General features: G+C 42.9%; 2 protein-coding genes across 3 annotated transcripts in view; one reads left to right on the plus strand and one right to left on the minus strand.

The window, feature by feature from the left end:
* The window catches only part of MASP1 (MBL associated serine protease 1), a gene marked incomplete at its 5' end in the record, with an annotated part of 66114 nt that extends 65183 nt beyond the window's left edge, over positions 1–931 (plus strand). The window contains one exon of one of the 2 annotated variants that reach the window (XM_080657926.1): positions 696–931. Coding sequence is in view for 1 of the 2 variants with exons in the window: in XM_080657928.1 (XP_080514054.1) it covers positions 696–886 (191 nt within the window). The remainder of the gene's footprint in view (positions 1–695) is intronic. The other variant, XM_080657928.1, reaches the window with a different exon arrangement.
* A 14395-nt stretch (positions 932–15326) lies between these two features.
* Positions 15327–17888, minus strand: RTP1 (receptor transporter protein 1; the record flags this gene model as incomplete). Its single annotated transcript, XM_080655083.1, has 2 exons — positions 15327–15846; positions 17617–17888. The coding sequence occupies 2 exons, from the start codon at positions 17886–17888 to the stop codon at positions 15327–15329; spliced, it is 792 nt and encodes a 263-aa protein (XP_080511209.1).
* Between the last annotated feature and the right edge of the window lie 8016 nt (positions 17889–25904).

The following is a 25904-nucleotide window of genomic DNA, read 5'->3' on the forward strand; positions in this document are numbered from 1 at the left end:
AGGAATGCCAAGAAACTGATGACGACCACAGACACTAGGGTCAGGCAAGGAAGGATTATTTCCTACAGGTTTCAGAGGGAGCCTGACTCTGCCAGCACTTTGATTTCAAACCTCTAGTCTCCAGATTGTGAGATAAGGCATTTCTGTTGTTTTAAGCCATTCAGTATGGGGTGCTTTGTTATGGCAGCCTTAGGAAACTGAAGCAAAGGCTAAGGAGGCATGATGACTAAATGTGATATGGTACCCTAGATGGCCTCCTGGAACAGAAAAAGGACATTAGGTAAAAACAAAGGCAATCAAAAGAAAGTATGGACTTCAGTTAGGAACAAGATATGAGTACTAGAGGCCCAATGCACAAAAATTCGTGCAAAAGTAGGCCTTCATTCCCCCCTGGCTGCTGGCACCGGCTTCCCTCCGGTACCTAGGACCCAGGGTTCCCTCCTTCAGCCACCAGCAGGCACCCGGGACCCCGGCTGGCTTCCCTCTGGCCCCAGTTTCGTCCAGTATAATTAGCATATTACCCTTTTATTATTATAGATTGGCTTATTAACTGTGATAAATGTACCAAACTAATGTAAGATGTTAACAATAGGGGAGACTGGATGCAGGTTATGTGGGAACTTTATGTACCATCTTTACAATTTTTCTGTTAATCAAAACAATTCTAAAATTAAAAGTGTTTTGTTTTTTTAAAGGTGTGACCCAAGATGGAGTTAGGAGATGGAGGGACTGGGATTTGAAACCAGTTCTGATGGACTCTGGAGCCCAAGCTCTTCCTGCACTGGTTCTGCACCAAGGGTTCTCAAAGTGGGCTGCACAAGGAGTCATGTGGGAAGTTTCAAAAAACACTGATGTCTGGGTCCCGCCCCCAGAGATTCAAATATAATCAGTCATCATTGGGGTTGGGGGATTAAAGTTCCCCAGATAATTCTAAGTTGCATTCATTTTGAGAACCACATTTCTAGGTGACCCTGCTGGTGTGTAACCCCTAAAGAATGTTGGCAGCCTCCATTACCCAAGCTCGGGTCTTTGATTTAAGTCACACAGCTGGTAAGAGGCAGCAATGGTGTGGGTGCCTGCTGCTCTCAGCCATGATCCAGAACTTCCATGTGACTCTCAGCTACACCCACGCTCAGAAGTGTCTGCATTGTTTTCCTGGAAAGAAGTCTCTTTTACTCCGCAGTGTAACCTGAAGAAGGGGAAGGTATTCCAGGCATGGGGCATTGCACTTGTGAAAGAAAGGAGGTAAAAAGACAGTAGTGTTTGGGGGAAACAGTGACTTGGTGTCCCTGGAGAGCCAGACAAATTGGAAGAGAAAAAGAACACCCTAGGGAAGATCTGAAGTCTCAGCCTGGGATGCACAGCTTGGTTTTGGAAATGGGGAGACATTTGAAGTTTGGGGACCAAGGAGAGACATGATCAAGTGAAGCATTAGTGCAGAGTAAGCTGAAGGAGAAGAGGCGCAAGGTAGGGAAATGTAAGATGGCTTGTGAACATCAGGCAAGGGACTCCGCTGGCCCTGAACTAGGTTAGGCCTGTGGAAAGAGAACAGGAATCTGCTTCCTGTGGCTCTGCGAACCTAGGGCTGGACCTTTATTTTTTTTTTTTTTTCCAAATTTTTATTAAGGTATTATCTGTGTACATATCTTACCATTGCCCCCCACCCCCACCCCACTCCCATACATGCCCTCACCCCCCAATGTTTTGCATCCGTTGGTTACTCTTATATACATGCATATAAGTCCTTCAGTTGATCTCTTATTTCCCCCACCTCTCCCTAACCTTACCACTGTAATTTGACAGTCTGTTTGATGCTTTACTGCCTCTGTAACTATCTTTTTGTTCATCAGTTTATAATGTTTTTCATTATCCCCAAATGAGTGGGATCATGTGGTATTTTTCTTTCATTGACTGGCTTATTTCACTTAGCATAATGTTCTCTAATTCCATCCAAGTGCCTACAAATGGTAGTAATTCCTTCTTTTTTACGGCAGCATAGTATTCCATTGTGTAGATGTACCATAGTTTTCTGATCCAGTCATCTGCTGATGGGCACCTAGGATGTTTCCAAATCTTAGCTATTGTAAATTGTGCTGCTATGAACATAGGGGTGCATATATCCTTTCTGATTGGTGTTTCTGGTTTCTTAGGATATATTCCTAGGAGTGGGATTACTGGGTCAAATGGGAGTTCCATTTTCAGTTTTTTGAGGAAACTCCATACTGTTCTCCACAGTGGCTGCACCAGTCTGCATTCCCACCAGCAGTGCACGAGGGTTCCTTTTTCTCCGCATCCTCGCCAACACTTGTCGTTTGTTGATTTATTGATGATAGCCATTCTGACAGGTGTGAGATGGTATCGCATTGTTGTTTTGATTTGCATCTCTCGGATAATTAGTGACTTTGAGCATGTTTTCATGTGTCTCTTGGCCTTCCTTCTGTCTTCTTTCGAAAAGATTCTATTTAGGTCCGTTACCCATTTTTTTATTGGATCATTTATCTTCCTTTTATTAAGTTGTATAAGCTGCCTGTAGATGTTGGAAATTAAAACTTTATCAGTGATACCATTTGCAAATATGTTCTCCCATACAGTGGGGTTTCTTGTTGTTTTGTTGATGGTTTCTTTTGCTGTGCAAAAGCTTTTTATTTTGATGTAGTCCCATTTGTTTATTTTCTGTTTGGCTTCCATTGCCCTAGGGGCAGTATCACTGAAAAAGTTCTTTTGGCATATGTCTGAGATTTTGCTGCCTGTGGATTCCTCTAGTATTTTTATGGTTTCCCGTCTTATATTTAAGTCCTGTACCCATTTTGAGTTTATTTTTGTGTATGGTGTAAGTTGGTGATCTAGTTTCATTTTTTTGCATGTATCTGTCCAATTTTCCCAACACCATTTATTGAAGAGACTGTCTTGACTCCATTGTATGCTCATGCCTCCTTTGTCAAATATTAAATGCGCATATTGGTTTGGGTCGATATCTGGATTCTCTATTCTGTTCCATTGATCTATATGTCTGTTCTTGTGCCAGTACCAGGCTGTTTTGATGACAGTGGCTTTGTAATACAGCTTGAAATCTGGTATTGAGATCCCTCCTACTTTATTCTTCTTTCTCAGGATTGCTGTGGCTATTCGGGGTCTTTTTTTATTCCAGATGAATTTTTGGAGAGTTCTTTCTAGGTCTGTGAAATACGCCGTTGGTATTTTAATGGGGAGTGCATTGAATCTATAGATTGCTTTGGGTAGTATGGACATTTTAATGATGTTGATTCTACCAATCCATGAACATGGTATGTTCTTCCATCTGTTTACATCTTCCTCTATCTCTTTTTTCAGTGTCCTGTAGTTTTCCGCATATAGGTCTTTTACCTCCTTGGTTAGGTTTATTCCTAAGTATCTTAATTTTTTTGGTGCGATGGAAAATGGGATTGCTTTTTTAGTCTCTCTTTCTGTAAGTTCATTGTTGGTGTATAGAAATGCCATAGATTTCTTGGTGTTAATTTTGTATCCTGCTACATTGCCGAATTCATTTATTAAGTCTGTTAGTTTTTTGATGGAGTCTTTCGGGTTTTTTATGTACAATATCATGTCATCTGCAAATAAGGACAGCTTTACTTCTTCTTTTCCAATTTGGATGCCTTTTATTTCTTCTTCTTGTCTAATTGCAGTAGCTAATACTTCCAGTACTATGTCAAACAGGAATGGTGAGAGTGGGCATCCCTGTCTTGTTCCTGTTCTTAGGGGAAATGGTTTTAGTTTTTGCCCATTGAGTATGATGTTAGCTGTGGGTTTATCATATATAGCTTTTATGATGTTGAGGTATGATCCTTCTATTCCCACCTTGTTGAGAGTTTTTATCAAGAAAGGGTGTTGGATTTTGTCAAATGCTTTTTCTGCATCAATTGATATGACTATGTGATTTTTATCTCTCAATTTGTTTATGTGATGTATCACATTTATTGATTTGCGGATATTGAACCATCCTTGCATTCCTGGGATAAACCCTACTTGGTCATGGTGTATGATCTTTCTGATGTACTGCTGGATCCTATTTGCTAGAATTTTGTTGAGGATTTTGGCATCTACATTCATGAGGGATATTGGCCTGTAATTCTCTTTCATTGTGTTGTCTTTATCTGGTTTTGGTATTAGGGTGATGCTGGCTTCATAGAAGGAGCTTGGAAGTGTTCCTTCCTCTTGAATTTTTTGGAATAGTCTGAGGAGGATAGGTTTTAGTTCTTCCTTGAATGTTTGGTAGAACTCTCCTGTGAAGCCGTCTGGCCCCGGGCTTTTGTTTGCCGGAAGCTCTTTGATGACTGCTTCAATTTCTTCCATAGTTACTGGCATGTTGAGCTGTTTAGATTCTTCCTGATTGAGTTTTGGAAGGTTATATTTTTCTAGGAATATGTCCATTTCCTCCAGGTTGTCCAGTTTGTTGGAATAGAGTTGTTCGTAGTATTTTTTAACAATCCTTTGTATTTCAGCGGGATCTGTTGTTATTTCACCTCTTTCATTTCTGATCTTGTTTATTTGGGTCCTCTCCCTTTGCTTCTTGGTGAGCCTGGCTAGAGGTTCATCAATCTTGTTTATCCTTTCAAAGAACCAGCTCTTGGTTTTGTTGATCTTTTGTATTGTTTCTTTGGTCTCTATGTCGTTTATCTGTGCTCTGATCTTTATTATTTCCTTCCTTCTGCTTACACTGGGCTTTTCTTGTTGCTCTTTTTCTAACTCTTTGAGTTGTTGGGTTAGGTAATTTATTACCCCTGTTTCTTGTTTTTTGCAGTAGGCTTGTAGAGCTATGAACTTCCCTCTCAAGACTGCTTTCGCTGTGTCCCATAGATTTTGGATTGTAGTGTTTTCATTGTCATTTGTTGTCATGATGTTTTTTATTTCTTCTTTGATCTCTCTGGTAACCCAGTCATGGTTTAATAGCATGCTGTTTAGTCTCCATGTGTTTGATTTCTTTGGGTTGTTTTTATTGTAGTTGATTTCCAGTTTTATGCCACTGTGGTCTGAGAAGATGCTTGATATGATTTCTATCTTCTTGAATTTGAAGAGACTTTGCCTATGTCCCAACATATGGTCTATCTTTGAAAATGACCCATGTGCGCTTGAGAAGAATGTATATTCTGTGGCTTTGGGGTGAAATGTTCTGAAGATGTCAATTAATTCCATCTGGTCTAGTGAGTCATTTAGGATTGATGTTTCTTTGCTGATGTTTTGTTTAGAGGATTTGTCTAATGGTGATAGTGGGGTATTAAAGTCTCCTACTATGATTGTATTGCTGTCAATGTCTCCCTTGATATCTTCCAGGAGTTTTTTTATGTATTTGGGTGCTCCTGTATTGGGTGCATATATGTTTACCAGAGTTATTTCTTCTTGTTGGATTGCTCCCTTTAGTATTATGAAATGGCCTTCCTTATCTCTTGTTATGTCCTTCAGTTTGAGATCTAATTTGTCAGAAATAAGTATTGCTACCCCAGCTTTTTTTTCAGTTCCATTTGCCTGGAAAACCTTTTTCCATCCCTTCACCCTCAGTCTGTGTGCGTCTTTTTTTCTGAGGTGGGTTTCTTGTAGACAGCAGATATATGGGTCGTGTTTTCTTATCCAATCTGTTACCCTATGTCTTTTGATTGGGGCATTTAATCCATTTACATTTAAAGTTATTATTGATAGGTACTTATTTGTCGCCATTCCTATTCTTTACCCCTGTGTTACTTCTTTGCTTCCTGTTTCTTTCTTTCTTTCTTTTTTTTTTTTTTTTTTTTTTTTTTTTTTTTTTTTTTACAGTAGACCCTTTAGCATTTCTTGCATTGCTGGTTTGGTGGTAATAAATTCCCTTAGTCCTTTTTTGTCTGTGAAGCTCCTGATTTCACCTTCAATTTTGATTGACAGCCTTGCTGGGTACAGTATTCTTGGATTCAGCCCCTTCCTTTGCATGACTTTGTATATTTCATTCCATTCCCTTCTGGCCTGATGAGTTTCTGTTGAGAAATCAGTTGCTAGTCTGATGGGGGTTCCTTTGTATGTAACTTTCTGTCTCTCTCTTGCTGCTTTTAAGATTCTTACTTTGTCGTTGGTGTTTGCCAATTTAATTATAATGTGCCTTGGCGTCGGTCTTTTGGGGTTCATTTTGCTTGGGACTCTGTGAGCTTCTTGGATTTGTGTGGGTTTTTTCTTCCCTATATCTGGGAAATTTTCTGTCATTATTTCTTCAAAGAGGTTTTCTATTCCTTGCTCAGCTTCCTTTCCTTCTGGAACCCCTATTATGCAGATGTTGTTTTGTTTCGTGTTGTCCCAAAATTCCCTTAGACTCTCCTCCTGCCTTTTAATTTTTTTTTCTAGAAGTTGCTTTTCTTGGGTATTTTTTTCCATCTTGTCTTCTAGCTCACTGATGCGGTCCTCTGCTTCTTCTAGTCTACTCTTGATGCTTTCTATTGAGTTCTTTACAGCAGCGATGTCATTTTTCATTTCTTCTTGGTTCTTCTTCATTTCCTCTTGGTTCTTGCTCATATTGTCGAATTTGTCTTCCATTCTTTTCAGCCACCTTATGACCATTTCTCTGAATTCTTTTTCTGGAAGGTTGCTTGCCTCCATTTCGTTTACTTCCTTTTCTGGTGATGCCTGCTTTTCTTTCATATGCGGGCTGCTTCTTTGTCTCCCCATGGTCTCTCTTCTCTGGGTGTCTGGTTATGTAGTTCTCTCTCTCCTGGGTTGATTTAAAGGCACAAAATACAGCACTACCAGGTACAACTCACAAGGCACTGAACAGGAATGTATTCACGATATTAATAACCTCCAATAAAGGTGACCACCAGAGAAAGGCAAATTAGGTGATAGAAGAGAAAGAAGAAGAGGAAAAAAGAAAGAAAGAAAAAAAAAGAAAAAAGGAGTGTGAAAATGAAATTGGGAAAAGGGAAAGTAAAGAGAAAAAAAAAATGTAAGAGAGACAAGAAATTGACTAAGAGAGAAAGGGGAACAGACTATATATATTGGGGATAAAACTCCAATAGAACAATCACTAATCCCAGCAAATGCCAGCAACAAGTGCCTGGGGATTAGTACAAACTACAACACCAACTAATATGGAGTGAGGCAAGGGAAAGCTGAAGCACAAAACAAACAAACAAAAAATAAATAAAAGAAGAATAAGCAAAACAATCTCACAAAAAAAGCATAAAAATTGGATATAATCTACATTCAAGCAAACAACAACAAAAGGACAGAGATAAGGACAAGTTTATGGATAACTCAGACAGCGAAGGGAAAGGTGTATGTGGACTTGGAGCAGGGGATTGGAGATTAGATATGTAAGTAGGGTGAAATTTTAACAAGGGGTAAACAGAAAGAATAGGGAAAATCTAAAGCAGTAAAAGGGTAAGACAAACAGGACACTGAAAAGGGGGAGGTTAGGAAGAGAGTGATGGCCTAAAGGTAGAGTTGAGATAGAGTAAAACGATGCTAAAGGAAAGATAAAAAATAGAATGTAGAACCCTAATCCCAAAATAAAATGAAGATAAAATAAAATGACACTTTAAAAAAAAAAAAAGATAAAATAGCAGTAGTAATAATATGGATTGAAAATAAAAATGTAATCATTAAAAAGGTAAAATCAAGTGATGAAAAAAAAAGTTTCTTGATTAAAAGATGCAAAAAATGAAAATTTAAAAAAAATAAAAAAATAAAAAAAATAAAAGGTAAAAATAAAATGTGGAGTAGTGAAGGTCATTCACTTCCTCTGTTTTTCTGTTTGGCACGCCTGTTTCTCAGTCCAGACAGTATTGCAGTTCCCTGCGATCCACTGCTCTTCGGTGTTGTGAGCCAGTCCTGATTTTAAGCAGGCGGTGTGTCTTAATTTCTCGTATTCCTTTATTTTTGATTACACAAGAGTCAATTTGTGATTCAGCCCCTGGGTGGCAGTGTTTCTGGATTGACTTCCGGGTCTATCTATGGCCTCTCTAGGCAGTGTTAGAGCCTTCTTTCCCTGTGGCACTCGCCACGGGCCTGTGGGAGTGGGCTGCCTCAGAGCTGGCTCTCTGATGGTCACTCCCCGCTCCGATCCCCAGGTTCCAGAAAAACAACCTTCCCCTGCAGTCTCCCAGGGTGTCCCCAACTGGGTGATCCTATGTATTGGGCTTAGTAATCAGATGCAAGGATTTGAAGAGGAAAAAGCCCAAGTGTGCGAATTCCGGGACTGCGAGTAAGCCCAGGCACCCAGGGAGCGCACGGGCTGCGCGTAAGTCTGGACTGCCTGAAATTCTTAGGGTGTCCCTGCACTTCAGATCAAAATGGGTTGCTTTTTAGAGTGCCCTTCTCTTAGCAGCTCTGAGGACCCCTTTCCACAGTCACAGATCACGCCAGCCCCTACAGCCACGGATTTTTCTAGGCACAGACTTCCCTGGTCCTCCAGCTCCCGCAAAACGCGCGTTCCTCTCTCCCGCCGGGACCAGAGACCTCACCTTATCCCAGGCGAAATCTGACCTTTCCGTGGTGGAGTGTAGAGCTTCTCTGAACCCGTGTGCTTGCGCCAGTTGGGGAGCGTTGTTCTGGGGCTCGCAGCTGTTCCTGGGGTGCCGCCGTTGTGGATTCTCAGGCTTCAGATAAGCTCCACTTTCCGAATCAAGATGGCGCAGACTCCGCGTCCAAGCCCGCAGCTCCGGGAGGGGACCCAGCCGCAGTTCGTGCTGCCAGGTCAGGGGAACCCCGTTCAGCAGTCCCCCACCTCCTTCTGGAATTCAGCTGTCTCCCAACCAGCCAACAAACACTCCTTGCGCGACCCTCAGCTGTTCTTTCTTTCTGCTCCGGGACAAGGCTCGGAACACGTCTGTCTATTCCGCCGCCATTATTCCCTCTCTAGGGCTGGACCTTTAAAAAGCCAGTTTTAACAGTTTCCCAACCTCTGCTAACACTTCAGGATGAATTAGTAGAGAAGTAGAGAGGAAACAGGGCAGGGACCCAAACCCAAAGCTGGTAATGGTTTTCAGGCCCCTGCACTTTCTGTGGCTGCTGCCATCCATGCTTGTCTCTAGAAAGGAAGGAACTGGGTTCTCTGAACTTGACAGGAGACAAACAAGGCCTTTGTAACCATCTCCTACATCTGGTATGTGTTGGTCTTTTTTCCAAGATAAGAAAAATGTCATTTAAATGCAAAAACACAGGCTCAGTTCCCAGCATTGAACTTCTGATCACAGGAAAAAGAGCCAATAACCTTTCAACAATGAGGCCGATCACAAGGCTCCAAGGGAGTTCCCTCTGAGGAATGGGGCATTAAGACAAGACAGTGTTATGACCAGAAGGTATGTCAAGTCTGGATCGTGCCCAAGGCGAGCATGTTGACTAATGAACAGATCGATGTGGGTGGGAACATATCTCACCCACCAACATCTGCCAGTCCCAGTGGAGGCCTCTGCAAAGTCACAGGTTGTGATCCCCAGTCCATACCAACAGGCCAGCACTAACCAGAGCAAGCTCCAGAGACCTGTATGTGTCGATGCAGTCCAGGCCCAAGTCTCAGAAGATGCTGACCTACTTTGAAAGTGAGGACTCTCATCTCCCCTTGAGCTGTTTATCCTGTGACATTATTCCATCTTGCCCATCTCACCCATCTCCTGGGACTTTCTGGCTTATTTAATCCCATTCATTAAACACTAACACGTGCCCCAGGCCTGTCACCGGGATCCAAGACAACAGAATCTTTCCTTTAAACAAGACTGACAACATCTTCCTTTGGTCTTAAGTTTTCATGTCCAATGCCTAAATCCATGTTGGAAGTCTAGACCTCCCACTAAGTCTTTTAATTTTAATGTGTTTAAAAATTATTAAATACTTCAAACACACTGAGAAAAACAGAGACAAAAATCCATGTCCTGCTCAGACTTGATGAAAGCACATGTCCCAGGCAAGGGACATGGACAGAATTCTAGTCCAAAGAATAAGTTGGTTCCATGAGAGAGAAGGTGCTTTGGGCCAGTGGAAAGAGCCCGGAACCTCAACTTTGAAGACCTGGGCTCCAGTCCAAGCTCAGCTGCCTAATGGCTCTGAAAGCTTAAGTGAATCGTGCTCTCTGTGCCTAAGTTTCCACAGTTTCTCTATGGGTTTCTCCCTCTTTCCAACCTCTCTTCATGGAGAGCCCCCACGCTCTGTATAAATAGCCCTACCTAATCTCATGACATTTAATATTATCTAAATGTTGATAACTCCAATTTTATCTCTAGTTTGAGCCTCTCCTCTGAACTGCAAGTGTGAATAGTCAACTGCCACCTTGGTATTTCTCACCTTTAATGTCTAACAGAATGCCTAAAACACATCTCAAACTTCACATGTCTAAAACCAATCTCCTCATAGTGCTCCCAAATCTTTTCCTACACAGCCTTCCTCATCGCAGAAAGTGGTAACTATATTTATTCTTCCAGTTGCCCAGGCCAAAAGCTCGGGGCCTCTTTGATTTCTCTATCTCTCAGACCCCATGTCTGAATCATCAGCATATCCTCTCAGCTTATCTTTAAAATAGATCTTGACTCAATTCTAGTTGCTATCACCCTAGTACAGGCCACCACCCTGGAATGCACCTCTTTCATTATTCCATGGTTGAAACTCTCCTGTGGCTTCTTGTCTCATTCATTAAAAACCAATGCACCAACCCCCATTACCACTCTGACCCCCATTGCCACATATAGTAGTCATGACTATTAATCCTGAACTGCACTCCAGCCACATTGGCCTCCTCACAGTTGAAAATTCTATCTGCTCCTACTTCAGGGTCTTTGCACATGTCATTCCCCTTACTCAGTTCTTTCATCTTTTTTCAAATGTCACTTTCTTGGTGAGACCTTCCCTACTTACCCAATCTAAAATTGTAATTCTATTCCCCACTCTTCCTATCCCCTCTGCCTACTTTATTTTTCTCCTTACTACTTAACACTAATACACCACACATCTTACTTATATTGTTTATTGTCAGTTCCTCCACTATCCATAAGGTCAGTGATTTAGTCACTTTGCATTTCACTATATCCCCAGAGTCTAGAACAATGCCTGACACATAATATGTACTCAATAAACATTTATTGAATAAGTTAATATTGAAAGTAGGTAATATATTATGTCCTCATAATATTACTATGACCCTATTAAGACAGAAGTGAAAATATTGGGCTTATTTTAGAAATGAGGAGATTAAGACTGAAATTCCATCACTACCACCCAAGTCCTTGTATTAAGGCACTACCTCTCAAGGTAACTGCCTTTCAAAATATGAATATCTTTAGAGAAGTCTAGTCAGTGTAAGATTTATAAAAGTTTGCTTCCAGGATGGAAAGGAAAGAGAGGTGTTGTGGCTATTTAAGTTAAGAGGGTCAAATTCCAAACCAACCTAAGCAAACTAAAATCCTGGGGTAACAACTAGATGACCTATAAGAGGAGTCAGGGTCAAGGCACCACCCCAAATGCTCAAGGACAAATAGGAATAAGCAGCAATCTGTGACAAGGTCAGAGCTAGCAGGGATCCTTCAGATCACCTTCCCTCTTTGCTTTACAAATGAGGAAACTGAGACTCAGGAGGGAAAGAACTAAGTACCCAAAGTCAAGCAGCCTAGATATCTTCATAATAGCTAAACCAGGGCTGAAATCCAAGTTGCCCAGCTCCTATACTAGCCTCACCCACCCTCCCAAGGAGGTTCAGTGACCAAATAGCCATACAACAGGAGGATTTCATTTCCCTTCTGCATGTGGCAGTACCCACACAATGCCAAAAATGACTCCAAAGGAAATTCCTTAGCTGGGAGTCCTACTGAGAAACAGAATGGAACTTGGAAAAGAACTAAATTCCTTCTGGGGTATTTCAGCCAGTGGAGTGAAGCCCAGAAATCACTGCTGTTTTCTGTTTGGGGAGATTTTTAAAATATCTATCTTTAAAGAATGAAGAGGGACTACAATGCTGCTAGAAAATAAAGTCTTTGCTTTGAAATATATTGAGGAAAAGAAAAGAAGGGACTCTACATATATTAAAATAGACCAGGTCTCAGCCTTGTGCTGGGTAATTAATTCTTGCCTTTCGGTTTTTCCTAAAGCATTTACCAACAGAGCTTAAACTCACAAAGAGAAAGCCTTTCAGGACTCAAAATGGGGAGGGGCTGTCAATTGAAAGGGAAAGGGGAAAAAGAGGAGGAGCATGTGCTCTTTATCAGATAATACCACAGACAATGCATTATTTATTTCTTACCATTGCCCTCCAAGGCAGATAGTATTGTTCCCATTTTGATGAGGGAAAAAAATGAGGCTGAAGAGCTTAAATAACTTGCCTAAGGCCATACAACTGGTAAGCAGGAGAGCCAGGGATCAAGTGTTTCTTAACCCCGAATTTCAGGATCTTCCCTTACTTCATGCTGTACCATGACATTCAAGTTCCTTACTTTCTCTAGGCTTCAATTCCCTATCCATGACATTAGGGCCCAATATCAAGTATCTCTAATATGTCTTACAGCTCTGATGGTCTATGGACTTAATCTGTTAGGGATTGACCTTAGTTAGTGATTTTTTTGGTTCTTAATGCTCCTGACCCCCAGGAAGAGTTCCTCCACTGGGCTGGTCCCTAGTTCCTATGAGTTTGAGGGAAGTAGATCAAGGCAGCACTTCTTGCTGACCCCACACTGAGTATTTCAGCCTCCAGAACCACAATTCAGTGCCTGTAGGTCTCCTCCCAACTGGACTATCAAGGCCAGTGCACAGAAACTCTGCTGGGAGAGGTTTGGGATTCTGGAATATCCCTGAGGAGTTCATTTGTAACACCTAGGATATATTTTAACAAGTTCATTATGCAGCAAGTGGCAATGTGTGCAAAGAAAGAACTGTCCCAGAGAAGTCTTTGCCAAGACAGGGATAAGCTGGTGAACAAGCCTAGAACCCCCAGCTATAGCAAGTATAAAGGAGACAGAGGGGCCTCCATAGGTTGTAGACATCTTCCTACAGAGCAGGACGACTTAATGCTTTAGGAAAGAGTTCTGGACTAAAAGTAAAACTAAGTCAGGGTTGGAATCCTCACTCTGACACTATCTGGCAGTGGGATCTAAGGATGTCACTTCCACATTGGAGTCACATTCTAGCAGGGAGTATAGTCATAGACAAGTAATTATAACAAAGTTTGATAAGCATCTGGCAAGGATGGTCAATCAAATAATGTAGACTTTCAGAGCAAGATAAAGCCAACATTGAAGGCAGGAACTGAAAGGATCAAGTCCCCAGGGTAGGAAGTGGGAGTAAGAAGCTGAGCCCTAGTCCTAGAGAATCCAAGGCAGGTCATTAAGGAAATCTCAGGGCTCATTATTACAAGACCAGGTGCCAACAAAAGCCTGTTCCTCAGAAAACATTGTACCAGACAGCACAGGTGAGTTACCTGGGAGTCTTATTCTAATCCAGATGTTCAGGACTCATGCCCAGAAATTCTGATTCTAATGGTCTGAGGTGGAGGCTGGGCACTATTATGTCTTTAAAAGCTCCCCAGGCGTTCTCAAGTGTAGACAAGGCTGAGAACTTTTGTAGTAAGCAAATATCTCTGAGAGACAGGGTCTGCTCCTTAGTGCCCATTGGATCCTAGTGCCCAACTCACGGCTTGCCAGATAGAAGGTGCTCAGGATATGTGCCTGAACAAAGGGATGAATGCTGTGTTACTGAAGCAAAGTCACCATCCAGTTACTAGAACTAGAGCAAGGGCAGAAATAGGACTGACCTTATACTGGTTCCCTGACCAAGGACTTCCTGCATCCCTCTTGACTATGGACACAATTGGCCCAAACCTTGAAGCTGGAGGAAGATAAAGCCTTATGTGGAGACCCCAGAAAAGAGAGAGAGTGGATGGAAGATATACAACAGCCCATTACAGATCAGGGACTGTACAGTGAATCTGAAGCACACATTAATGACTACTAAGCCTGATTGAAGATATCCCATCTTTATTAACATAGCCCATCTTTATATAAGTGGACCTCTTCCCTCCACCACTATAGATGGCGATTATTTTCCATTAAAAAGGGGAGCAACGGGGGAGGGGATAATGGAGTCAAGTTATTAAGATAAGTGAGCTGAACAAGGAACCTCAAAAGTGCAGGGTGGCATCCCACCTCTCCTTTCTGCCTCTCCCGCCCACCCCACTCCATAGCCTTATTATCAGAAGTCTTCCCTCCTCTCACTCCAAACTATAGTGCATCCTATTTTAAAGAGATGTAAAACCCAAGTATCTATGCACTTGTGTATGGGCACATCTTTGATGCTTCCTCTCTTACTAATGACCCCCATTCCTATGGTTCTAGGTAGGTAGTTGATTTTGGGGGAGAGGGCCCATGCTTGGCCAATGTGAAACCTCTCAACGAAGATTTCAGCAAAGAGCCCAGGAGACCAGATTCCTGCTCCTATGTTCCAACCATCAGAACTTCTGAGAATCAGTCAGACTTGGTCCCCTCTGAAGACCCTTTGTTATAATGGAAATTCATTATATTTGTTTCTTAGGGATTTTGTGCTTGCTTCTAACACTCTACTTTCTAAACCTCCCCTAAACTCTCGGCCAGTTCAAATACACTGGGTCAGATGCCCAGCTCTAGGGGACTCCACCCCAAGCAATACCTCTGAGCCAGGTAGACCCCAGAATTCGCCCTGAGTGGAGGGAAGCTGGGAGCCTGGAGAAGATAAGCAAGGGACCCTGTGGACCCAGCAGCAAAAGGACAACCCAGTGCCCAACTCTCTCTCTTCTAAAGGAACCTCTGCTGTGTGCATAGAGGCAGAGCTGTGGATGTGGCTCAGACACTAGGCAGAGGCTAATTTAAGGCTGCAGCTCCAGGTGTGGGAGTTATGAGGGGTTGTGGGGGGGTGGAGTGGGCTGATAATAAGAACACAGGGATGCACTCATCACTGAGGAAAGGCCTTTGGAGATCACTTAGTCCTGTAGTTTTCAAACTTTTTTTAAAGCAGTTGGCCTTTTTTTTTATATACAAATTTTTTAATGGAACTCCAAGATGGAACTGTTCTGATTAAAGCAACAGGAGGCAGAGAGGGATGCATGGTTTGACCAGGATGACCCAGACATACAATCTACCTTCCAAATCCAAAAGTCACCTATGCAGAAATTTGGGGCCCTCAGTTTCATTTTGAAAAACCAACGATCTAGTCCAAACCCATGATATTATACATGGAAAAGCTGGGTGAGCTGTCCAGGGAACCCGCTGAGTCAGTGGTAGCACCAGTGCTAGATTTTAACCCCACTCCCAACCCAGGTCTCTCTGCACCCCTCCCACTAGCCCCTGGCCTTGGGTCCCTAGAGTTCCCTGGGGCCCACCAAGGGAATCTTAGACTGAGCTGCGGAAAGAGAACTGCAGGTAGATGATCAGCAGCAGGACCGTGGCCCAAAACAAGCACCAGGGGATAGAGCAGAAATTGGAGCCAGAACTCGTCTCAGCTTGCGGTTTGGAGGGGCTAGGTGCCGGCTTGAAAGTGTAGATGGTCGCCTCCTCCTCCAGCAGCTTCTGGCTGGGCTTCCAGTGCACGATGCCTTCCTGGCAAGCCTCGCAGAACTCACTGCGGTGCCTCCTGTTGTCTTGGCGGCTGGCCACGTGGATGCGGTAGTGGCCACCGCGCTCGCCGTAGCACTGCTCACGCAGGCTGGTGATGAGGTTGTCCACCAGGCTCTCGATGTTCTCCTCCAGCATGCTGGACTCGTCCAAATGAGCTGTGCCACACTCGTAGCACAGCTGCTTGAAGACACGCATGCGCACCGAACCCGCGCGCTGGGCCCGGTCCAGGTACATGTGGAAGAGGATGACCACGTGGGGCGACTGCCAGGTGTGCCAGCACCAGGAGCAGTGGAACCTGCGTGGATGGGAGAGAGGTAGGAGGAGAGAAAGGAATGGAAACAGTGGAAACAGCCGCAGGAAGTCGATGAGGGTTAGTAGGCAGAGCATGGAGGCGGTGTGTTTGTGATCCTTTGGGTCATTAGCTTTCCCCAGGTGGCTGCCCAGCCTGCCCCTTTGTGTGTGCTACTATGCCCAGAGCACACTCCTTGGATGCACCTGGCATCCAGCAACTCTCTGCCAGTCACTCAGGCCCACCTCCGCAGTGCTTTGTGGAGGCCTCAGCTCTGTCCAACCCAATGCCCTCAGGCCTTGCCCTTGGGCCTTGGCTCTGGCATCTTTCTTCCTCTGTAAAACATGCAAGGGCACTAGATGATCACAGGCACACTGCATCATATAGGAATCACACGATCTATCCACACATTCTTACCTGTCAACATTGATTGTGAAAAGACTAGACCTAAGTCAAGAGAAAATGATACTGTTATCACTTCTCAGTCTCCAGCCAGAGACAGGATTAATGCATCCCAAGGCCTGGAAGTGCAGGCAATCCAGGCCCAGAATGAGCACACTGGGGCCAGCTGGGATCACAGGTCACCAGACTGTCTGGAGGAGCCACAGACCTCTCCACTTAGCCCCGCAAGCCTTCCAAGTCTTTGGAGAAGCTCCTGGGCTCTGCCAGGAAGTGTCCAGCCTCTTGTGCCCCCAGCAAATATCCAGCTGTTTGCACCCCTTCCGTCAGCCAATTGAAGAGCTTCACATTTTCATTCTCATCTCTTCTCTTTTACTCATATCTCTGAGGACTTTTTCCCCTCTCTCAGACTAGACTACAAAACTTGGATTAGAAAATGTCAAGACCTTAGAAATCACCCAATTATCTCTTTGTTTTATTCTGAGGCAGAGAGAATAAGAAAGCAATCCACATACATGTAGCTAGTTGGACACAGAGCCAGTACCCTGCACATGGCAGGTGCCCAGTGGAAGTTTCTTGAATTGAGTTAAAAAGACTGAACCAGGCCAGGAAGGAAGGCCTTGCTTCTGACCCTCAGACTGCCCACTTAGTCTCCCTATTTTATGTCCCAAAGATAAGTTTTTATATAATAGACCCATGGACAAGAGTGATGGAAAGTGACCTCAGATATTATTGCACATACCTAGGGGCCTTTATCGAAATGAAGATTCGGATTCAGTAGGTCTAGAATGGGGTTCAAGTTCTTCATCTTTAACAGGTTCCATGTGATTTTGATGCTGCTGGTCCAGGAAGCACAAGACAAGGATCTAGGCTAACCCCTCCTTTAGTAAATGGGAAAGTGAGGTCTAAGAAGGAATTTGAGTTGCTCAAGGGCCACGGAGCTAAGAGTAGACCCAGTTTCTACACACTTCTTGTGTTCAGTAATTTATATTAAGTCAAGCTGAATTAAACAGATTGAAAGGGAACTGTCCCAGGACCCCTAATAGACCTCAAGCCCTCCTCCTCTTAACCATTTCAGATTATATCCAAAAGTATGTAAAATGTCAGAGTTTAGAACTAATGAATATATTCCACCTCTTTTCTAGAAGGGGAAACTTGGGCTTGGAGGAGAAAGGTTACACAGGTGCTCAGTAGAAGAGTAAGAAACAAATTCAGGTATCTCAACTCCCAGTTAGGGACTCTTTCTCTGCCTCCAGTCTACATGGACCCAAGAGTGAGACTGACTCTTACTTAGTGCCTGGCTTCTCCATGCCTCTGTTTCTACTGGAAGGTGCCCCAGTGCCTGCCTGCAGGACCCTTACTTACGAGACTACTCACCTGCCAGAGGCATGCAATTCCAGGTACTGCTTCCAGCCAGGGGCCAGCACATTATGCTTGAGGTTGGGGTCTATAATGAGGTCCCAGCTGTCAGCCGGCTTTGCCACCTCCATCTTCTCATAGAAGGCTTTCTTCCATTCACCTGTGGTCACACTTTTACACATGGTCTCGTCAGTGGTGAGGGAGGGCAAGATGCACCTGAGTGAGAACACGGAGAGTGAGGGCAGGTGCAGGGTAGGGCAGCGCAGTCTCCACGGTCTAAAAATCCTCATCTACAGGACCAGAGGAAGCAGGACCTGGCTCCCTCCTTTGTCCGCAATGGAACCTGTTTCCAAGGCAACCCGGCAGGGCCCCAGAGGTAGAGCTTGGGGAGAAGGAAGTCTCTGGAAGGATGTTTCAGGGCCCTGAGGCTGCGAATGCAGGGTTTGTGTGTCGAAGTCACCCAAGATAGAATGGGGGTCCTGAAAGGAGGCTGAGCTTCAGAGCATCTCACTCTGGCCTGCAAAGGGCATGCGGAGATGAGGACCTGTGAGCTAGCTCAGCTTCACCTTGCTGTCCCTGGAGACATCATCAGCATCTGGCTGTTATGGTAACCATGATGCCTTAGGGAGCCTAAGAGAAATAAGGGATGAGAAGATTAAACCTGTTAAAAGATGCAGCAATAATAATAAACTCTCTCTGTACCTCCACCCATACTGTGACCAAGACTTTGCCATTTACAAAAACTAGTGGAGGTATCTTGACCCACGGTTTTTATTGCTGCTGTACAGATTGGGAGCCTGGGACTTACCTAGCTTATACATGGTAGAGCTCCTATCCAAATCCAAGTAATTAAGCCCCTACAAATTTATTAATTTATTCGTTTCAAACATACCCACGTGGCAGGCTCTCTGCCAGGTGGTTGTAATGAGTATGTACCCACTAACCAGAATGCAACAGGATCTGTGCTATGACAACATTTATAAGAGCAGCCCTGTGCACACAGGTGGGAGCCATTGCATCAGCGCGGCAGAGCGGAAAAGAGGATTTTCAACTTCACTATAGAAGAGGAACACAATATCCATGGAAAAAGCAGCCTTTACTATAGGTGCCTCTCCTGCTAGTTTCCAATAAATTATTTTTCCTTTATAAAAGTCATACAGGTTTATTCTAGAAAAATTGGAAAATAAAAATAAAATAAGGCAAAAGTAAGACTCTTCCTAATATCCATACTCAAGATTATCACCGTTAACATTATGATATATACACTTTGCCTGCCATTGTCTGTACATATATGTGTATATACACACATTCTACATACCACATACCACACTGTGATCTATTTTTTAAATAACAATATATCATGAGTATTTTTCTAGGTCCTTAATAGTATTCTATCTTGTAAGTTCTGTTATGTGATTGAACATAACTTATCTAGCCAGTCCTCTATTTGGGGGCATACATTATATTAATCTCACACAATTACACTCTTGCTACCTATTTATATAAAAACTTACTGATGAAGTTCATGGACCTGCACTCCAGGCATCAGAAACAATGCTTCCTGCAGCTGAAAAACACATCCCTTTACTCTCTGTAAAAGCTTTGTGTGGCTAGAAGAATCTGAGCAGGCTCTTCAAACAGACTATGGACAGCCCTTAGGTCCTGAAGTTTAGTGATGAAAAAAGGGTTTAATCTCCCATCTGGTACTGAAGATCATCTTCCAAGTGCTCACCCTACCTTTGTATGAATGCTTGACTCCTTGATGTCCTTTATTTTAGCCTCAGCTTATTCTTACTAGCAATGGGTAATTAGGAAATGGTAACTATAGTGATTAAAAGCAGGAGCTCTGGAATCACTTGCCTGGGGGATATTTTGGGGGGAGCAATGTTTTTGTTTTGTTTTGTTTGTAATTCCCTTATATCTTGCTAGGTAGATATGCTAATATATGTAATGTGTATTATTTCATTCTGGCACACCATTTGGTGGTGTTTTAGGTGAATATATTTTAAATCTGTATAGTAACAGCAACATATAATCCTTACTAGGTATCAGTCATTGTCCTTAGTGCATAATACATATTAATTTATTTTATCCCAGTAACCTCTAGAGTTAGGTAATGAGTTGCAGCTCCATTTTGCACATATGTAAGTTAAGCAGAAAGGTTAGATAACTTGCCCAAAATTCCACAGCTAATAGTTAATGGAACTGGGATTTGAACCTACATGACTGTCTCCAAAGCCCCAGCTTAATCACTGCACTGCCCACATGGAATCTAAAAACATTTTCTAAATAAATGTCTTTCTACTTTCTCATCAGCTGGATATGGTCATTTAATACTCTGAGAATTGAAATTCATATTTGTTCAGCAAATGGTTCACTAGGCCACACTGAGGCCACAGTCCCCAGAAAGAGGATGAGGTATATTTGACCAGCCAGGCTCCCTGTTCCTACTATAAAAACCACCTCTGCTGCTGAACCTATGGAGCAACAGGTCCACAGATTCCTGATGTCCAGCATAAATATTTTAGAGCTGAAAGAAAAATTCAATGTGAAATCTTACCAAAGAAAATATAGTGCATAAAGCCATCTCTAGGTACATCATTCCTGCAAAACTGTAATCATTTGATGGCAGGTGCCCTGGTTCAGAGGAAAGAGCACTGAACTGGAAGTCAGGAGACATCCTATATAATAGAAGGCTAATATGCAAATCAACCAAACAGCAGAACGACCAGTCACTATGACGCACACTGACCACCAGGGGGCAGATGCTCAATGCAGGAGCTGTCCCCTGGTGGTCAGTGTGCTCCCACAGGGGGAGGACCACTCAGCCAGAAGCCAGGCTCACTGCTGGTGAGCGCAGCGGCGATGGCGGGAGCCTCTACCACCTACGTAGCAGTTGGACATCCCCCAAGGACTCCCAGACTGAGAGAGGGCACAGGCCAGGCTGAGGGACTCCCCCCTCCCCCCACCAAGTACACGAATTTCATGTACCAGGGCCTCTGGCAAATATATATTTCTGCTCTGATACTGGCTGGCTCAATGACCTTCAGCAAGTCATTTCTCTTGGCCTCAGTTTGTCCATCAGTTCAATGAAAAATTAGAGTGGATGGTAACACTGAGGTCCCCTCTGACTGTGGCCATATGTGGATTGAAAGAGCTTTATACTTAGAAACTGGAATCCTTTGAGGGCAGGAGGTAGGATGGAAGCCACTGGATGGAGGGCAGCTTCTAATGCAGCATTGTAGGCAGTGCCTGGAGTCAGGGTCTATCTCTTTGGGGGGCTGCTACATAGTTAAAAAATGGAGAAGTGTCACTTTACAAGCTTTATACTAGACACAGTAAGTCAGACAGAAATTAAATCAGAACCACTGGCCTGGCTGATGTGTCTCACTTGGTTGGGTGTCATCCCATGCACCAGGAGGTCTCCAATTCTATTCCTGGTCAGGACACATGCCCAGGTTTTGGGCTCAATCCCCAGTAGGGGGTGTGTAGGAGGCAGCCAATCAATGTTTCTTTCTCTTCCATATTTCTATCTCTCTCTCATCTCCCTTCCTCTCTCTGAAATCAATAAAAACATATTTTTAAAAAATCAGAGCCACTGAACGCTAACACTGGAAAGGATTTTAAGTTCATTAAATTTTTTAGTCTTCAAGTCATATTCTTGCCTCTGAATTAAGGCAGTCAAAGCCCAGAGAAGTAAAGTGAATTAATCAGCCTCAGAAGTATGATGGGAGCATCTCAGGTTGCAGCCATGGGCCATGGTGAGAATGGAGGCTGAGGACATTCCCAGAAAGTATGTGAAGCTGAGAGAAGCTTATAGATCTTGTCCTGGAGCCAGAGTGTATTACCCAGCACCAGGAACAAATTCTCTAGAAGTATTGTGCATCTGTTGCTACAATAAACATTATGATGAAAAATAAGAACACAGAAAGTAAGAATCGCCAGAGTTGTGTGTGTGCAACCAGCTGATGCAATCCCCATTGGCACAAATTAAGTTTAGAGCCTGAGCTTGCTATGCAGAGGCCAATGTAATGCATCCTTCTATATAGCAGAATGTTTTATCTAATAAAATAATATTTCTATCAAGACAAATAATCCTATGATATTGCAACTTGCTCTCTATCAAATGAACTCTGATGCCCTGAAATGTACACTTTTGAGATTGCCAGTCTAGATAGATATCAATGGCCTCACCTTGACATATTTAAAGTTCATGCTATGAATAGTTTAAATTCACAAAATGGTTTAAAATTAAATTCCAACTAGAAAATAGAGTGGTAAAAAATAAATAAATAAAAGCTGAAGAAAGGAAACCATGTCTCTAATTTGTTGTTTGGCTCAATAAGAAATATTTTACAAAGCTTATTATTTTATTACTGTTTATCAAAATGCTGTAAACATTTTAACATTGCCACTCTTGAAATAATGCACTAATGAAAAGTGATTCTCAATAGGTGCAATTCTAAAACCCTAAGGGACATTTGAGAAGGGAGAGGGGTATGTTTGGGGACTGCGTCAATGAGTAGAAGTTTCTACTGACACTCAGTGCCCAGAGAACCAAAAATCTAAATATGCCTAAGAATTCCACAACAGAGGATTTTCCTTCTCAACATGCCCCACCCTTGCTGAGCCTGAGCAGTCAGCTCCTCCGTGATCGACTCATTTAGGAGTCAAAGAGCCCAGGTAGTAGTTTCAACTTCCAGTTTAATGGAACCATTGTTTTGTTCCCTGGTGGAAACATTCCTCCCTTGGGATCCAAGACCTCTAAACCAGCAGAGTCCAAAGTTCTAGGGATAGGAAGCAAAGAATAAAACAAAATACCAAAAAAAAAAAATTACTAATGTATTTTAAAGGTAATTTTGAGAGAGTTTTTCTACCTCTTCATTCCTGGAGCTAGGAAAAGCAGCACCAAATCTTGGTTGCTAATTCAGAACATATGCTTATCCTGGAGTACATTAACACAACCCTGCAAAGTGCCATCACCTAGATGGTTCTATACCACAGTCTTCCAAAGGCCATCCTGCTGTTCAATCAGGCCAGATGCTTCAAGATAACGGGGGATATGGTGAGACAAATGAGTTCCATGAGCATGAGCTCATTGCCAGATTTAATTTGCTTTAAAATTAGCTGCTGGCCTTAGCTGGTTTGGCTCAGTGGATAGAGTGTCAGCCTGTGGACTGAAGGGTCCTGGGTTCGATTCCAGTCAAGGGCATATGCCCGGGTTGCAGGCTCAATACCCAGTAGGGAATGTGTAGGAGGAAGATCAATGATTTTCTCTCATCATTGATGTTTCTATCTCTCTCTCCCTCTCCCTTCCTCTCTGAAATCAATAAAAATATATTAAAACTAGAGGCCTGGTGCACAAATTAGTGCATGGGTGGAGTTCCTTGGCCTGAACAGCAATTGGGGCTCATTGCGGGGGCTAGCTGGCCAGGGGGAGGGACTGCAGGAGGTTGGCCAGCCTCAGGAGTTGGTTGTGGGATCACACTGACCACCAGGGGGCAGCTCCTGCATTAAGCATCTGCCCTCTGGTAGTCAGTGCGCATTGTTTGGTCGTTTGGTCACTTAGGCTTTTATATATATATATAGATGAGCTCCTGGTCAGAAGCAATGCTCCACAAAATATTACAATGGTAAATAGGGTATTTTTCTAAGTCCACTGCTGAGTGTCCATCCAAATGTTGTTAGCAGAAATCAACACTAAACCCTTGATAGGACACAATTCAGTGGGGAGCAGAGCTTTGTTCTCACTGAAGTAGACAATTACTATGGATATAGGTTTGCCTTCCTCTCCACTATACTTCTGCCATTCATGGACTTTCAGAATGCCTTATTCATTATTATGGTATAGCTCCACTTGGGCCTCTCAACTTACCTGCTTAGGCTTCCTCACTGCATGGTGGTTGGTTTCAGAGTAACTTGCCAAGCATAGCTCTTACCCTTTCTTAATCTACCTAGCCAATGACTCTCTTTTCCCAGAATAGGACCTGGCATCCCACCTTTCTTTCTTCTTGCTGTTTCTTCCATTTGAAATGCATTGTTTCCATCTTCACAGAGCACCATTTTACCCAACCTGTTATGCTTACTCCCCTATTCTGGGATGAGGCAGGGAGTTCCTATGTTCTCTGTAGCACCCCACATTTTCCATCCCATACTTATAAGAATTGTTAGCATTTAGTGAGCACTTACTATATGCCAAGGAGGCACCTTGTTAAAGGTTCACATTTTATCCTCACACCAACCCTATAAGGTAGATCTTGTTTTTCTGCCTTTCATTGGTAACTCAAATAAGCCTTGAAACGATTCAACAACTTGGCAGGTGGTAAAGGAGGGATTTGAACCTGGACAGTATGATGACTGTGCCCACTGTCTTAACCATTGTGCCAGGTAATGGCAGCATTATCTGTCTTCCCCCAAGAAAAGGTGAACTCTCAGAGGTGAGGTTCCTCCTCTGGCTTACTCACTGACACGTTAGTACAGCATCAAAGAAAGTTGGTGTTGAATGAATGAGGTACAATCCTGCCTACATTGAGAGAAGTCCCCCACTGTTCCTGGTGAGAATGTTCCCTCTCTCTGCTTGGCCACTACAAATCCTTTCTGGTACCTTTAGTATACTTACCAAGTTATTTTGAGTATGAGTGACCTGTGATATGATAACAACTCTAATAGTTCACAAGCCTCTTAAAGGCAGGGCTATGTCTGCCAGAACTGCAAGGGCTCAGTGCTCTTATATGGGAACCTAGGCTGATTTACAGGAGGAGAGGAGGGATCTCTGAGCCCAAGAAACAGGGCTGAACTTCCTGCTTTTAGGAACCTCCACTCAGATAGGAAAATGACATCACATATTCTTGGTCCCCCTTAACCACACAACAGAAGCAAAGAAACACACCTGATAACTTACTATCCACATGCTGAGTAACCTACCACTTAGAGATAGTCAAGGGCTTGATTATCTCACTCCCGCTCTGAGGTAAGAAGCAGTGATGTGTCCCTTGGGTAATAGTATCTGTAGTCATTTTATAGATTACTAAGTAACTCATCAAGTGGAGGGGGCATTTGCTAACACATTAGAGTTCATCACTGTTACTCCTGGGCTCTTCCTACTGACTGTCTCAGTGTCACACCTGCTGTGTACAGGTTCAGACACCCCAGTCCTATGAGAGATGATGACTGGATTCTGTCTGCATTCAAATCTTGGCTTCACTTCTTTTTTTTTTTTTTTTAAATAAATCTTTATTCAGATTATTACAATTATTTCTCCTTTTTTCCCCCATAGCTCCCCTCCAGCCATTTCCCACCCCACCTTCTGCCCTTATCTACCCCCCACTGTCCTCATCCATAGGTGTATGATTTTTGTCCAGTCTCTTCATGAACCCCCCCATACCCCTTTCCCCCTGAGAATTATCAGTCCACTCCCCTTCTATGCCCCCGATTCTACTGTATTCACCAGATTATTCTGTTCCTCAGGTTTTTAATTCACTTGATTTTTAGGTTCACTTGTTGATAGATATGTATTTGTTGTTCACAATTTTTATCTTTCCTTTTTTCTTCTTCCTCTTCTTTAAGAATACCTTTCAGCATTTCATATAATACTGGTTTGGTGGTGATGAACTCCTTTAGCTTTTTCTTGTCTGTGAAACTCTTTATCTGCCCTTCAATTCTGAATGATAGCTTTGCTGGGTAGAGTAATCTTGGTTGTAGGTTCTTGCTATTCATCACATTGAAAATTTCTTGCCACTCCCGTCTGGCCTGCATAGTTTCTGTTGAAAAGTCAGCTGACAGTCGTATGGGTGCTCCCTTGTAGGTAACTAACTGTTTTTCTCTTGCTGCTTTTAATATTCTCTCTTTGTCTTTTGCTCTTGGCATTTTAATTATGATGTGTCTTGGTGTAGTCCTCTTTGGATTCCTTTTGTTTGGGGTTCTGTGGGCTTCCTGGACTTGTAAGTCCATTTCTTTCACCAGGTGGGGGAAGTTTTCTGTCATTATTTCTTCAAATAGGTTTTCAGTATTTTGCTCTCTCTCTTCTTCTGGCACCCCCATAATTCTGATGTTGGTACGCTTGAAGTTGTCCCAGAGTCTTCTTACATTATCTTCAACTTTTTGGATTTTTTTTTTGCTTTTTGCTTTTTCGGTTGAGTGTTTTTTGCTTCTTTGTATTTCAATTCTTTGACTTGATTTTTGTGTTCTTCTTGTCTGTTTTTGGGTCTCTGTATAATATTTTTTATTTCAGTCAGTGTATGTTTAATTTCTAGTTGGTCCTTTTTCATCTCTTCGAGGGTCTCCTTATATTTATCGGCCTTTTCTAG

The sequence above is a fragment of the Plecotus auritus genome (genome assembly GCF_963455305.1).
Source record: "Plecotus auritus genome assembly, chromosome: 2".
NCBI lineage: Eukaryota > Metazoa > Chordata > Mammalia > Chiroptera > Vespertilionidae > Plecotus > Plecotus auritus.